Genomic DNA, 15992 nt, shown 5'->3' on the forward strand with positions numbered 1-15992 from the left:
GGCCCAGGGGGTGGTTCGCTTAAACAAGGCCAACGTGACCACTTAGTTAAATAAGTGTTTGCAGTACCACGTTGATGGTTTGCATAATTTGAGCAATGAAAAGAATGAGTGGATGGTAGCATGTGCACCTGAAAGAAAAAATAAGAGAAGGTCAAATCATGACAATAGACAGGTATCCTATCAAATAACATCAGAAACATAATTTTACACAAATTTCTAGTTTCATCTGTATCTAGAGTTTAACTCTAACACAAAGAAGAAAAGCAAGACACTGCTGGAAGTCTTGCAGCGCTTTAAGACAACATTGATCTGCAAAAAGAAATGAGTTTTGAATGAGTGAGTCTTACTCTTCAGCTATGTAATGGACTTTACTAAGTCAGTCTGTGGCTCTGATTTCTAGAGACAGTTTGAGCTAAACTGACAGCTCATCAGTGTTGAAACGGGAGACCCCACACCATCCCTTTGTCTGACCGCATGGTTCTGCCTCATCCAATGTCCTGCTCTAGCACTAGGACACCTGGTGCACTTACTCAATTCACCAAAACAACAGAAAACTGACTTACGAAGGGAAGAAATTGGAGTGTCAGACTAAAATCGGATAGTTTCTTCTGGTTCACTCATTTCAATCAGCCTGCAGAGGAGCTGTGGTCCAAATCCTCTGAAGGGCTGGAAGGGTGTCACTGAGAGCTATGGGCTGTGGCCACAGAAGGGAGAGCAAGAACTCTCCATTTTGGTGGCGGTGGTAAGTCACCAAGCTGTTTCCACCCATGGCTGAATCATATTCTCTGAGAATGAGGGTCACAATGCCATGGAAAGCAGTGGGAAATTTTCTGCTTTACGAAAGTTGGTGGATTCAGCAAGGCTAAGATGTCTCTGTTTAAAGCTAAATTTCTTTGTTTAAAGCAAAGATGTCAGTAAGATCGGCTGCTAATTAATTAGTGTGTTAGGAATGCAGTACTTAGACAAGTAAATTAGCGTAACGGATTCTGATTTGATTTGTACTTTGAGGATTGCCAAACAAAAAAGAAGGTTGAAACCATAAATAATCTATTGCTTGTCTGGCATAAAATGTGAAAAAAAATGTTTTGCCTTATTGCGGCCTTATAAAATGTTAAATTTGCTGAAATATTCGGATTTCATTTGAATAGATGATTGATAGCTAAGCAAACAGCAGTTATGTCAGCTCTATTTGTAGAGGCAAGTCATAGATGAAGTGTTTAGTATACTTTCCTCACAAGGCATTCTTGACTGGGGCGACTTTGAAACTAGGCAGATGAGTTGGCTTCTTGGTTCCATTTTTTATATGAAATATTTCTCCAATTTTCATGCATCACATAATGGTGTTTGAGCAGCAGATGAAAGGGGAAATATGTATTACTACTTTGTCTTCAAAACTGATGAAACAGAATTTCTTGTTTTTTTCCAGCAGAAAGTTAGATGTATGAAGACAACAGGGAGTAGGTGTGAGAGTGACAGTGTCCAGCTCTTTTATGGTGATATACAAAAATAATGCAGCTTTGGATTTCCTTTGCATTTTGATCTTTTAAAGTAAGCGTGGTAGAATACAACATCTCCTACACAAACCCCAGCTGTTCAGAAAGTACAGCAACTCAGTAGGGGTTAAGAAATGGGATTGTAGAGCACATCTCCCAGCTTTCACACAGGTCCTCTGATGACTGTCTTGTTAATTTTTGTTAGGATAATTACTGTTTGTTGTAAATCTCTCAGAGGGTTTTGAGCTATTAGATCAGCATAATAACAGTAATAACAGACCTAACAGTCCATGTCCTGCTGAACACAATATAGTTGTTTGTCTAGTTGATCAGGTAGAAACTGAGTCCCTTCTGTCATGTACACATACAGCACATGGCCTTCCCATTCCTGTCTTGAATGGCTATAACTCAGGGTGCCTTTCATGGATCTCCTGGATGGATTAATTCCGTTTCATTTTGACTGTCATGATAAACTTTATTGAACATCTCTGGCAGTTGCCTGCAGTGAAAATTTATTTCAGTTCTCTGGGGTCTTTCTGCAAAGCTGTAACGTTACCTCGCTAATGATTTAGCCAAAATATGTTGCTGTTGGAAGGTTGGAAACAGACAACTACAGTACATGGTGATAATCACAATAATAATTGTGGCCTCTAGACTTCCACTAGGGAAAGGAGCCTGTCCGAGTAGCTTCTGATGTGATCTTAGAGCAAGTGAGGCAAGGCTGTATTTGTGTCGGGTGGCTCTTATTAATTGGTTTGTATTAGGGACCATGAGGCATGGTGCTGACAGCAACGTTTTACTTAAGTTTAGCTAAGTTCGCTTAAATTTTTGGAGTTTGAAGGAACTCTGAATAAAGCAAAGAAGGATCTGCAAGAGGAGATGATAGTGCTGAGGATAGAGCAATAAGGGAGGAAATAACAAATGAGATTGCCAGTACTAATAAAAAGGTGGTTTTGCTTGCAGAAGGATTGGAGCAAACAATTGGGCACCTTATTTGCGTTGTCACATATATAACTTTGCACAATGGATTACCTCAGCATCCAGAAGAGGATGAGATTTCTCTCTGCTGTCCCCTCCTGTGAGGGATATTGTGACAGCGCAAGCAAGTTGTTTCACTGTCCAAAGGTCCAAAGGAATGAGTTTAGTACTTGTTTCATAATCCTGAGAAAGGCTGCTTGTAAATCAATCCAATTGCAAATGGTTATCTGATTGTTTGGATATTAGATGTATCGTGCTTTGTGTGCTACTGACTGCAGATGTTGCTCATCTATAATTTGCACATATTGTACAAGGCTATTCCCAAATACTTGGCACTTGGTACAGGAGAGAGCAAGTCATGTTCTCCAAATTTGTCGGCCATTCTGGTTATGATAACGTGTAGAGCAGCCTGAGGACAGCTCTGGATATTTCTTTTGTAATTCAACAAGCAGCCTGCAAAACTGGTGAAGTTATAAGGGAGACGCTTAGTGAGGCAGCTGTGGAAAGAAGTGGCAGTCCAGTATGTCCTCTTTGGGTGGCTTAAAAAGGCAGGATTGGGAATAAATGAATTGGCCCACTAGGTCTCAACTGATATATTCATCCAGGTGCTGGAAAATGTCTGTTGAACAGTGGTGATGTGAGGATTCCTTTGCTTAAAGCTGTGACTGGGGAGCACTCTGTAGACCAAGCGCATGCAAGTAGGTCTGGGGGAGTACAGTGGACCTGCTCTCTGGGCTAGTGCAGCTGTGCTTAACAACTACATTGTTTTGCTGTGGTCCCACGTAACATTGGGAATAATCTATTGAATTTTAAATTCTGCAGTTGATTCATTGTGATGCAGCTACTAGATCTGGATCTGTCAGTGGTTTAGGTTTAGGTTTCTGCATGTCCGTTAGCAATTCCAAAAATACACATGTGAGTAAAACACGCAAAGTGCATGTGTTAGCAATTGCAGGTCATATCCTAGAAGAAACTAGTTTAATTCCAAAAGATATATATTTTACAAACAGCTTTAAATCATGTTCTCATACAGATTTCAATGAAGCAGTGCCAGAAACAGAGAGACTGGACTCCAAAGCTCTGAAAACTCGAGCTCAGCTTTCCGTGAAGAACAAGCGGCAGAGGCCGACGAGAACAAGGCTCTATGACAGCATCAGTTCAACTGATGGAGAGGACAGTCTTGAACGAAAGGTGAGAAGGACTCTGCCCTCTCTCTCAGGCTTCCTTTGGAATGCTAGATTGCCCCTGTAAGTCTTTTCATCCTCTGTCTTTGTCCTTGCATTGTAGCACAGGCAGTATGCATTCCTCTGGCCAGTTTGCTATGAATGCCCTTGAGTGATGTGTGAGTCCCGTCTCCTTTGAGTCAGCACACCTGGGTTTTTTGGTTGTTTTTTCTAACAGGAGTCCTGGCCTTCCTGATTTATGTGTGCTTTATAATGCAAAGTGGGTTCTTTAATTTACGCAGGAGGTGAAAGGAACTTAAGTCCTACATTTCTCTGTTTGTTAATTTGTTAACAAAATTGATATGATATTTACTCATTGTTTTATCTGCTTCTGACTTCTGCCTGAAAGCAAATATCAATAAACACTATGTGGTATTAAAAGGTAATGAATGACATGAATTGCTAAAGTGTTTCTTACAAATAGAAGAATAAATAATGAATAAAAGAAGTGCATGTTCAAAGTAAACCTTGCTCTGATTGGTTACTAAATGGTATAACCTGCTTTATAATCTCTTATACCAACAGCCGTCAAACAGTTACAGTAGTCCCATGCACATTTCAAAATCACCACTGCCCATATGTATGAGAGCATCCTCACCAGCATCAGATTCTGGTGCTTCCTCCCTCTCCCCAGTGGCTAGCAGTGCAGCAATCTCACTTGACAACCTAACTGAAAACCAAGAAGAAGGACAGCAGCACAAAGGAGGTGTCCTCTCCCTGTATGCTCGGGGACACACTCCACTTTCCTCTCCTTCAAAATCTGGGCACAGCTCTGAAGCATCTCCTTTGCATCACCCATCTGGCAGGAATGTTTTACAAGATAAAGGTATTATTATTTTTTACAATAAATTGGTGCATCAGTTTGCTCACTTACATCTAATTTATGAACTTCTATTGTGTAGTACAACCATAGCAACTAGAAGGCCATCTTCTCATAACTTCTTTTGTCTACCTGGAAGTCAGAAAATTGCAGTTGACCTCGTATGATGGTATAAGAAAAGGACAAAGTTAAAATGAGTTCAGGAACAGTTATCTTTCTTCTTTTTTTTTTTTTTTTCTGTCTTAGAACTCTGAAAAAGATATGGGGAAGTTGCCTTTAAGAAAATCTTCTCTATTTTTTTCAAAACATAAAATTATTGGGCCTCAGGACATCTTTGTGTTAGAAACATGATTAACATACTGTACTTATTTGAATGATGTGATTTTGGCACTGCTAGATGCTTTTTTTGGAGGGTCAGAGAGAGTGTAAAGCAAGAGTAACAGATTGTAGCTTTTAATTGCAGAGAGGCAACAGACTCTAGATTAAACAAGAGGTCAGTGGCTGGGGACTCTGCATTTATAGAAAGAAAAGGAGTGATTTGTTAGAAAAGTTGGCCACATTGTTATGTATTTCATTCAGATTCTTTGAATGTAAACTGGATGAAACACAATGCAATCATACCTAGTTGAGGTCCATTTCTCAAATACTTGTTTATTCAATGCATTAATCGTACAATATTGCACAGAACTCTGAGCCCTCTGTTTCAGATGTCTTGCAAAGTCAGAATTAGCAATTTACAACACATTAGTATTCTTGCCTATGCACATTGCATTCTCTAACTGTCACATCAGCTAAAATACGTGATAAAATTGTTTGTGAGTAAGAACTGCAGGAATAGGCCTGGATAGGTTCAGAATAGTCTTTGACTAAGTGGAATTAACTGAAAAGAACAACCTGATGAGGATTTTTGTTTGTCCGTGTAAATGAAAAGACTTGCCATTCATCTACAACCTATGTTTTCTTCATCATCATACAGGGCTCTCATACCAATTCTTTAAAGACAGATTAATGAAGTTTTGACTAACTTAGAATAGGTTAATATATGCTGGAGTTTTTAGATTGGATCTGAAATTGCTAGTCTAATTGTATAGTTGCTAATTGTATACTTATTCATGAATCAGGGTTAAATTCCGAGCCTGAATTTTGCAAGTGAAAAATAAGGGTGTGAACATAAGACCATGACTTTCCTGACTCCTCATTGTAAGCATGCGCTTACTCTATCAATGGGGTCATAACTCCTGCATTTACATCTGATGTATAAAAAATATCTTGATAAAAATTTGGTGGAGACTAGCCTTATAGTGTAAGGAATAGGGTATTATATTCCACTTGGTGTGTTGCTTTTTCCTTCCCAATTTAGGTTTGAAAAATAACCCATGTCTAAATAAGGAAGGATATCATGCCTTCCCCACTGTGATCATTACATAAACAACCAGTGCTTTTGGTTGTATCCAGATTCTAATTAGTACTGTACCCAGATTCTAATGGGTATGTGAAAACTAAAGCAGAGCAATTTTCTTTCAAATTAAAAAAAAAAAAATCACTTAATAAGTTCTACAAACAATATCCTAAAGCGGTTGTTTTGCAACAAGTGTTGTAGTTTTACTATTTTCATTGATTATTAATTGGGCTCTCAAACTCTAACATTGCAGAAAATAAAGAGTCATTGTATTTGTTCTGTGTGTTTAGCTAGTTTGGTTTTTTTTTCAGAGATAGAAAGAGAACACATGCATATCCACTGATTAATCTCTGATTAGCAAATGTGAGCTTTAGCAAGCTCACACGTTTTTTTTTCTTATGAGATCTTGAATGTTGTAGACAAGCTGAAATGCCAGGAGATCACTTTTGTTGCAAAATGGTGAAAATCTTGCTTCTTTGTCTTTTAAGCACGACTTTTTCATGTACAAGTGTGATTGATTCTTTTTTCTTCACTTCTGCTTGCTTTGTGCAACCTTGTTTGACAAGGCAGCTGAGGTGACTGCTGTGGGTAATCCTCTGCTGATGTGAGGCTGACTTCAGCTGTGTTGTGACCTTGAGACAAGAAGTTAGGGCTAGGCTCCGTTCACATCCATCATCGGCAGATCACTTACACCAGCTCTCGGAGGCCAAAAGTGACAGATTAAATGGCTTCTGCGTGATTTATGCTGAGGAACCAGCTCTCTGTCACCCTCTCTGAAGAACTTGAAGGAGTCAGGGAAGATGCACCCTTCCAGGGTGGTCAAATGTCCCTCCTGCCCAGGCCCTGCAGTCTTGCTCCGTGGCCTCTGCCACGAGTCAAGCAGCATGTATGTACCTCCACATATGCAAGCTCCTGTAGGTTTAAACCTCTGCTGAAGCTATTACAGGGGCCTAGCTCATCCACCTTCCCCTATATCTCACAGCCAGCATGAATGCTTTTCCCAGCAAATCCTCACAATTCAAAGCACTCCAGCTGGGCCAAGCTGTGTGTGAGTGGGAGCAGAGTGATGTAAAAGCCTGACAGGAGCTGGCTGTAGCTGGTAGCTGCTATGTGTCCCTGCCAAGCTCTACAGAATATTTCCTCTACTACAGAAGCAAAACCTCCAGTTACTAAACGTTTTTATTATTTGCCCACCACTAAAGCGGGGCATCTTATAGTTTCATTTACTTTCATTAAGATGTTTCACCAAAAGCCTACCACCCCCCAGCTCCCAAACCTCGCTTGGCTGTGAATACAGAGCTTGAAAAGAGGCATTGTGATCTTTTATTCTTGAAAGTGGCAATTTTGACAGTGATAAAATGAAAAGTATACGTTAAAGGTGAAAGAGGAACCATGAGCAGATCTTTGAGGAGAAAAGAGAGCAGTGTGCACAGCGTAGAGGTAGTGCAAAGTACACCTTGCCTAAGGTTCTCCACACCTGCCGTGGGGTGGGTTTCTTCTCAAGAGACATTGTCCTTTTGTCATTTTGTATTACCCTGTTGTTTTTTTTCCTCATGGGGAGCTTTTATTTGTTGACTTTTTTGACATGAGGTTACTTGTCAGTTGTTCTTGAGTGCTTTTGTTAACATAAGGTAACGTTCGTTAGTAGAAATAGCATGGCCTTTGGAGCATGGATATCTCAAGAGGCTTGTTTTCCTGCTTTTCCAATAATGATTTATGAGTCACTTGCACATTGGATTTTTTACTTGAATGAAAACTTAGCCAAATGTTATCCACAAAGCAACATACACTGTCCTGTGGTATTTTGGGCTAATTCTGAGGGCTTAATTTCTGTCAGCCTCCTTAGGAGAAATCCACAAACCTAGCAGTGTTTTCGGTTAAAAGCCACTGTAAATCTGAGGTCGCGTTGTAAAGTCACCAAATTGCAAGTGACACAAATAACTGACCTTCATTTGCTCCCTCTAGAAGATTTGGGAGCACTCTTTGTGTTTAAGAATCACAGAAACTGTGTCTGATTTTTTCAGCTGCTGCGTGTTTTAGCTGCCATGTAGATTTCACAGGGTGTTTTGCATAGTTAGAGTCATTGTTTTTACTTTATGGGTGCTGCAGTGTGTTTCCTCTTTAGGTTTTAACAGTTTATGTAGAAACCATCAGAAATTGGTAGAGATCTTAGGGCAAATTTATTGACTAAAATACTTTTAGTTTTATTTTTATTTTTTTATTACTAGAAATGGTTGGATTTCAAGTTAAATACTCATTTTAGCTGAGTAGTTAACAGATAACTATCACCTGGCTTGTCCATCATAAGAAGTACCCTCTGCTTCAAAGTTCAGGAAAGGATTTCAGCAATCATTTTTGAAGTAGAGAGCACATACCACATGATTTCTGTAAAAGGAGAACTGCTGAGTTCAAAAATGGATTCGCTGTAACATTTACCTGTAAATCCCTTTTGTTGTTTGTCTTACTACATATTCATTAAAGCTCAAACAAATTAACTTTTTCATTTTCTTTGATTAAAATAAGATTTCTTCATGTGTATTTTCAAGTTGTGAAACTATTAATCCGTTTGTATTCCTTTTCACACCATCTTCTTAAAAATGAGAAGAATGCACATATTTAAATTGTGTACATGTATCTAATTACGATCAAATACACAAACTGTTCTGGATGGATGGAAAGTGGAATAGCTATCAGTAGCAATTAAAAATAATAATGTACATTCTCCCATGTACGAATGTATCCTAGATGGTGCCACATGTGCCCAGGCAGCAAGATCAACTCTCCCTACTATAGGGCATGCAGAAAAACTAAAGCGAAAACTTGCAGATCTTGGGTAAGCATTTCGTTACTTAAAATATACTTTTTAATAAAAGGAATGAAAGTAAAATTTGAAAAAAACATTTCCTAATGTTTTCTAATATTGTTGTAGGGCTCCCTTGAGAAGGAGTTCAAACAAGGGCAAGAAGCGGAAAGAGAAAGAAGCTGTTAGGGTGACCTGTGGCAGTAGGTATGGGTCAAAGATGGAGTATGCAAGAAATGGTATGCCAGAAACATTGGGAAAACCTAATCATCCTGGCAGCTGGGAGTGTTAACAGTCCTACTGCCCTCAGATAATATGTTTTAAACTTTGAGGCAACCTTCTGAGCTTACAAACCTAGATTTCTTAACTAAGAGAAGACTAACCAATAATCTAAAAACCCTTGGAGGCTTGCATCACTTCTGCCATTGCATCCACTGATGGGATTTGCAGAAATATGATATTAGAGCTGGCCTTCAAGATACATACACACTCAGAATAAGTTAATAATACCATTGATTCAGAAATCTTAACACAATTCCACACGTTTTTTGGAAAAAGCCCCCAGAGTGAGGATGAGCAGCAGATATTCACTACAGCTTCGCTGCACCCACTTCAGGAATGCTTTCAGAAGAGTTTGTTTCTGAAGGTAAACATCATAAGTTGAAAGTAGATAGGAAAAATGCTGACTGCATTGGCCATATCACCAACTCTCAGGCAAGGAATTGTGAGATCTGATGAGACCACATCATCGGCATCCAGACTCTGAATGAATAAATAAATGAACATTCAATGGCAGGAAGAAATCTTTTCTGCAAAAGCTAGTGTGGATTTTTACTGAAGGCCTCTCCTTGTATACTGATGAGTCTGACACAATCCCAGACAAAGGGGGTGGTACCTGGTTCCAGGTATGAGAGGCAAGCATTCAGTTAAACGTTGGGAATGCTAAGCAAACATAATGCATTCTGAAAGTCCCAGGGACATAGCAGCTCAAAAACTCTGAACAGGAAATAATGCAAAAGAAAACCTACATGGTAGAAGAGCTAGCTAAAGAAAGCAAAGTTCAAACGCTACTCAGAAAATGTATGCAGTTGAAAATCAGTATGTAACAGTTTGTGGAGTTTTGCTGACAGTCTAACACATGGAGACCCAGTGACAAGTCTCCATAAAATCAGAGAAGCAGAAGAAACATTAGACTCCGGAGTTACCCCTTAGGCACGCTGTACTGAATTGTCAATGCTCTAACGCAGCATATATCCGTGTTCTGCACGGATCTGGCAGGATCTTCAGAGAACTTACAGCAGTCAGCACCTCTACGCGAGTGTCAGAAAAACTGTTGTAGTCGAAATTCCACTGGCATAAATGCTTGCAGTGTGCCCTGCAGTTAATGCTCATTATTTTCTTAGTGGAAGAGAGGAAAAGAGAGATTTGTTAAACCAAATTCTCTGCACCTGTGCATAGCTGCAAGGCAGCTAGTGCCTTTAGCAGGGCATTAAACACCGGGTAGCATTTAAATGTCAAACACAGCGTGGGAGAAAGGAATATACACTTGTTTGTAGGAAGCACACCCCACAGAACCTGGTGTGTTCCTAACACCAACACGGTCTGTTACAGATGCTTGTGAGATCCAATAGTTATCTTCCTTGGAGGAAGTAGATCTCAGCATAAGATGATCAGTTGCTTATTAGACCATCTGATAAATCAGTTATTTGTATTGTTTGTTACTGAATATTTCTGAGTTTGGATACAGTTACCAAAAACAAAGTTTAATACTGCTTTCAAACTCAAAATTCGTAAGCATTTATAATCCTCACTGTGCCTCTGTAAGCTGAAATGTTATTATTTCAGTATAACTTTTTAAACACCAGTTGTCACTTGCTTTGTTAGTAACTCCACAGAATTTGCCTGAGAAAAATGTGAGGATGTTGTCTTTACATTCCAAAGCTGCATAAGATCTTTGAAAGAAGGAAAATGATCAAAAGACAGCATCCTGTTACAATTATTTATGTCCATTAGAGCAACTGACTGACATAGGATTAATCATGCTGTCAGATGTATGTTGCAAGCATTATTTTGCCATTGCCAAAAAATAGCACTCAAAATGTGTAGAAGAAAATCCTGAATGATTTCCTAAGACTACCGCTAATATTAAATATATAAAAAAATCTCCCATTTAAGCAGAAAGTATATAATCCCCATTCTGGCGCTAGGTGATTCAGGCAACATCATTTGTTTTCCCTTTCCTTTTTTGAGCAATATCTGAGCATGAGGAGGGAGCACGGGACTGTGTCAGACATATCTACCGTTATAAAGCAAAAGGGAGAGAGGATTCTTGTTCTGCTTCGCTGCCTGGGGGCCTTCTGACAACCTCCATTTCATCCATACAGAGAAGAGGTTTCACAATACACAGAGCTAGGGATTACGTTCATCATGATTTAGAAGCTGTCCAGAAGGTAGAAGCTGAGGGGAGATTTATATGATCGCAGTTTGCTGGTGGCTGCTAAGGGCAGTGCAAATTTCAAGCTCTGAAGCAGGCTTAGTTAACATTAATATGTAACTTGATATAGTTAATATGAGAACATGACATATGCATAAGTTCTTTGATGTAGGCACTTTGAATAGATATCTTTAATTTGCATACTATGTTGTTGACATGATATAAATATTTATAAAATGCCAATAATTCAGGCATTTTATTTCATAACTGATACCTTTGCTTTGATCACATTATCCATTGTAATATTTGTTAGTACAAAGAGACAAGCTACTAATATTACGTAGGTTTTTCTATTAGTATTTTTAATATGTAATAATTTTGAAATCAAGATCTCTATCAGTATTTAGGTGTTGTAACCAAGGTACATCTATGTAGTGGATACAGGCACACCTGGTTCGTTCTGCCTGTTGTCCAAATCTAAGCCAGACCTGTCTGGGAACCAGAGTCTGCTTGGGACAGTGCTCTCTGATCTATTTAATTGTGCTGAGATACCACCAGGGCTTGGAAAGGCACCAGCACAACGTGTGGCTTCTTGACTAGAGGTGGTTCACAACAAAACACAGGTCTTTTGGGTTGGCATCTGTCCCATTTGCTGGATACATGTTATCTGAGAGAGCTTGAGTTAGAAAAAATCAGAACACACTTTTTTCTTCTTTTGTTAAAAGAGAGATTTCAAGAATGCCATTACCAGCTGCATGCCCCTCTGGTGATTAGTCACAGTTACATGGAATGTCACTCTTGCTACAATTAACTACCTCTGTAGCATTTTTTTGTATTTGCTACTCTAACACAAATTCCTGCTCCTTTCTCTTAAACAGGAACACCAGAGAGATGCTGCAGAAATCAGCAAACACTAAATCTTTATCAGAGCGATCCTCCTCTCTCCCACACTGCGTACCATTCACATGGTATGGAGAGAGTGGCAAGGGATCCAATTCTTCCAGCAACCTGCCATCACCTACCAGCTCAACCGAACCTTCCTCTGAAAATATAAGTCCAGCTAAAAAAGGGTCAAAGGTAGAAAATAAAAACTACCTTATTCCCACTGTGTTGAGTGGCATAATTGGCTTCATGTTTCTGGAAAAAGAACAGGCCAATATGTTAGTACTACAATAAACAGTGCATGGTGTTCATTGTACGGTAAAAGTTCATCTGAGCAGAGCATCTCCATCATTGTACCATTCCACATTCTGCCTTTTTACTCTGTCTTTCTCTTAATGTACATTAATTCAGTAAACTAACTGTGGTGTGCTGTACTGTAACAAAAACAAGTGGTGCCAGTGGAAATTAGCATTTGGATCCACTGAACAAATGCTAGATTTGTGTATTCAATTGTAGATATTTTCTGCATTCTTCAGGACTGACTGTGGGAATACCTACCCATTTTTAATGTATTCAAATGAGGTGTTTGCAAGTGAAGAAATGTTGTATGCTGTCAGTCATTTGCCTTTTTCTCCCCCAATAATGAAATCTGCTTGTCATGCATGCTGGATGTTGGATTTAATTCTATATATGAAGATGCTTGAACTACAAATACGAACTATTGCGATTTAATACATCTGTGTGATTCCCTTCTATGTGCATGAATATTTCAGCATGATAACTCATTAAATAACCCTTAGTTCTAGTACTATACTTAGCTTTTTCAAGTTTATTTTCACTTCTGGAAAATATTTCTCTGCCTGTATTCTCTTAACTTGTAGCAATTTACTTTTTATATCGATCTGGTAGGAAGAAACAGATGTGGTTCTCAACTGTATATACAGGAATTTGAATCAGAAATCTAATTTCTCTGACTGCTGCAGAGGCATGCATATGCACATACCTAATAGCTGTTTCCACGGGTATTTCTTTTTCTTTTGGTGCCATAAGCTTGTGATACCTTACTTCTGCTGTGCACAAAGCCATGCGAGGTCACAGTTGTGGTTGTGCCATGTGGAAGGGAGAGCAGCACAAGGTTGGCCCGTGCAAGTCAGATTGACAGAGAAGACCACAGATGAAGTCTCAAGATAAAAAAAAAATAATAATAATAATCGGCTACCTGGTTTCTTTTTAAAAGAAAGATGAGGATTAGACGTGTAAATCCTGTTTGTGCTGTTAAACAAACATGTAAAAATAATTTTCAGTTTGGGAAAAAAGTAACCTTTTACAGTTACTGTGAGGCTGTGAAGGTTGTTGTATTCAGTTTTTCTTCTTCCTGCTCTCTCATTATTATTACTAGCAGGCCTTGGCTATCTTGTGTTTTTCCCACAGACAATTAAAAAGACTAAAACTCATCGTAGAAGTGAAACACAAAATAGAGTTAAAAGAAAAATCAGAGTACTTAAAAGGGAAAAAAAAATGTTCTTCACACAACAGGAGTTAGAGTTGTTGAACTCCTGGCCTAAGAGTGCTGTGGGGGCTAAAAGTTTCCATATTGAGAAATCTGCTCAGATTTTCTTGTCTACTGCAAAGCAATAGGAAAAGCAGGACATTAATTCTAAAAGTAAGCGTGAGAAAACTGAACAGGAAAGCTTCTTGGTGTTCTGTGTTAAGGTTACAAGTTCTTAAATTAACAGTATCTATGCTGTTATTTAGGATTTAAAGCACAGCATGATACCACTAATTTAGATGGATTCCCAGCAAAACTGAAGAGGATTAACACTTGGTGTTTTGGAAGGCTTGTTTTTTCAGATAAAATAGGTCAAATGTCTTTTGGGGGGATAAAAGAATACATTTTTGGTTGTTCTTTTTAGTTCTGACATCTGGATCAATTTTTTATAACTGAATGTCAAAGATAAATCAAGTTTGATACTCATTTAGGTGATAGGGTAGAAATTAGAGGTCTTAAAAGAGAATAGAGGTCTGTATCATCAACCGTATATTTGATGTAAATAGAATATTATGTTGTCTTTTTTTTAGATTTTGGTGTTTTTTTTTTTTATGGTTCCCAAATCAAGCTTTCCCAGTCTAACATGTTAACTTTTGTATTCTTCTGATGGTAATTTTGCTGCATTCCTGAAAAAATGTGCACACTTCTGATATTCTTTGGTGTTTGTTATTCTTAAGAAAAAAATGTTTTATGGTTATTATTTCAGTCAATAACATTCAATACAATATCTGAAGATCTCTTTTATTTTCAATTTATTTATTTTTTTTCTAAAGGTAAAGAGGGAAGAATCAGAAATGGGTTCACAGGATATTCTCATTGCTCTTTCAATAGCAGTTTTCACTTCTCTCTGCTAATTAATCCTCTGTCCTATTCTTTGTACTACTGCGTGCGCTATGCTTGTCCTAAATATTTGGAGGACAGCAAAATGCTATCGATTAACCGGCAGAAGCAATAATACAGCTCCATGATGATAGACAGTATCTTAAGAGGAAGTCTATAAATTGCTTTCAGGCCACTTTGCTGCTCACTGAGACATTAAGCTGGCAAAGATGTCTCTTGAAATACACAGTGGCAAAAATATAGTGTATTCTATAAGTCAGTAACAATACAAAAAAATTAGGCTTCCTCATGTGTATTGTTACTATTTTGGTAAATAATTGATATCACTCCTGACCTATGCCAACCTGGAAGACAGAAAGCAAATTTCCCTTTTAGCTACACATTTGAGATTGTTTGGTCATTCTAACTCATCTTTTTTCTCTACAGAATTTCACGTTCAACGATGATTTCAGCCCCAGCAGCACAAGTTCAGCTGACCTGAGTGGTTTAGGAGCAGAGCCTAAAACCCCAGGTTTCTCACACTCCTTAGCACTGTCATCGGATGAGGTATGTTGATGAAATTGTTTAAGATGGGAAATAGTCATTTTCCTTCTCCTGTGGCATTTTTCTTAATAATTACTCAAATAATGAAGGGATGTTTTGAGGCAGTAGAAGGGAAGAGAAGGAAATGAATCTTGGTTTCTAGATTATATATTTTGTTGTTGTTGTTCATATAATGATTATTTTAAATGAAGGTCCTATGGTGTTATCATAGGATTGTTATGCAGTATTGTAAAATGCAGTTGGTTTCCTAAGAGATGTTCTATCCTCACATATTTCAATACACTTTTCCTACATTCTGAATATGTATATGTGGACCTATATGTACATGCACTAAAAAAGACGTAATTGAGGCAGTTTTGATACAGTATAACTGGATAAATGTGGTTGAAGTATATGGTACCTTCACCTAGACTATTTTTTACCCTAATACATTAAAATAATGATGACCTGTACATGCAGCTATTGTGTATTCCTGTACCTGATCGTGTATACAGTGATTAGAATGTGTATGTGTTAATCCAGTTTGCCTTCTCTTTGTGCTTGCTCTGCACATACACAGTGGATTTGAGCTCAGTTCATCAAACTAGATGTTTGAACAGTGATAATGTGAAAAAGCATTCCTAACCCCATAAATTGGTAACAGAATTGAATGGAATATAATATATTGAAAACACGTTTCTGTGATTCTATTTTTTATCTCAATTGTCAGTGAAGCTGTGCAATTTGACAGTAGCTGACAATGTGTCCTGTGGACTCAAGAAACCTGTGCTTTTGTTCTCTTATAAACACTCATTACAAACTTAATATTTCTCACTTGAGATTTAAACCAGGGATTTTTCTAGAGAGGAGGAACTTTAAGCATCTGTGGCTTTTTTTTTTCCTTAATGACAGTAGTTAAGTTTGTGCTATTACTGCTGGCATGCTTTGCATAGGTTTAAAGAATGAAAGCCATTCCATGCCAACATCATTTGCCAAAATGGAAGTCTGCAAGACCAACCATTGTTTAGAGGTTACTTACTGCAGATAATAAA

The 15992-nt window shown here is 38.3% G+C and overlaps 1 protein-coding gene across 3 annotated transcripts in view; it reads left to right on the forward strand.

Annotated features, from left to right (window-relative positions):
• The window catches only part of PPP1R9A (protein phosphatase 1 regulatory subunit 9A), a 182818-nt gene that overhangs the window by 160578 nt on the left and 6248 nt on the right, over nucleotides 1-15992 (forward strand). For 2 of the 3 annotated variants that reach the window (XM_035545441.2, XM_035545440.2), the window contains exons 12-13: nucleotides 3505-3662; nucleotides 14845-14964. In XM_035545441.2, the coding sequence (XP_035401334.1) occupies nucleotides 3505-3662; nucleotides 14845-14964 (278 nt within the window). Of the gene's footprint in view, nucleotides 1-3504; nucleotides 3663-4219; nucleotides 4521-8658; nucleotides 8747-8842; nucleotides 8921-12025; nucleotides 12225-14844; nucleotides 14965-15992 lie in introns of all 3 variants that reach the window. The other variant, XM_050708478.1, reaches the window with a different exon arrangement.

The sequence above is a fragment of the Cygnus atratus genome, chromosome 2 (genome assembly GCF_013377495.2).
Source record: "Cygnus atratus isolate AKBS03 ecotype Queensland, Australia chromosome 2, CAtr_DNAZoo_HiC_assembly, whole genome shotgun sequence".
In the NCBI taxonomy this organism is placed as follows: domain Eukaryota; kingdom Metazoa; phylum Chordata; class Aves; order Anseriformes; family Anatidae; genus Cygnus; species Cygnus atratus.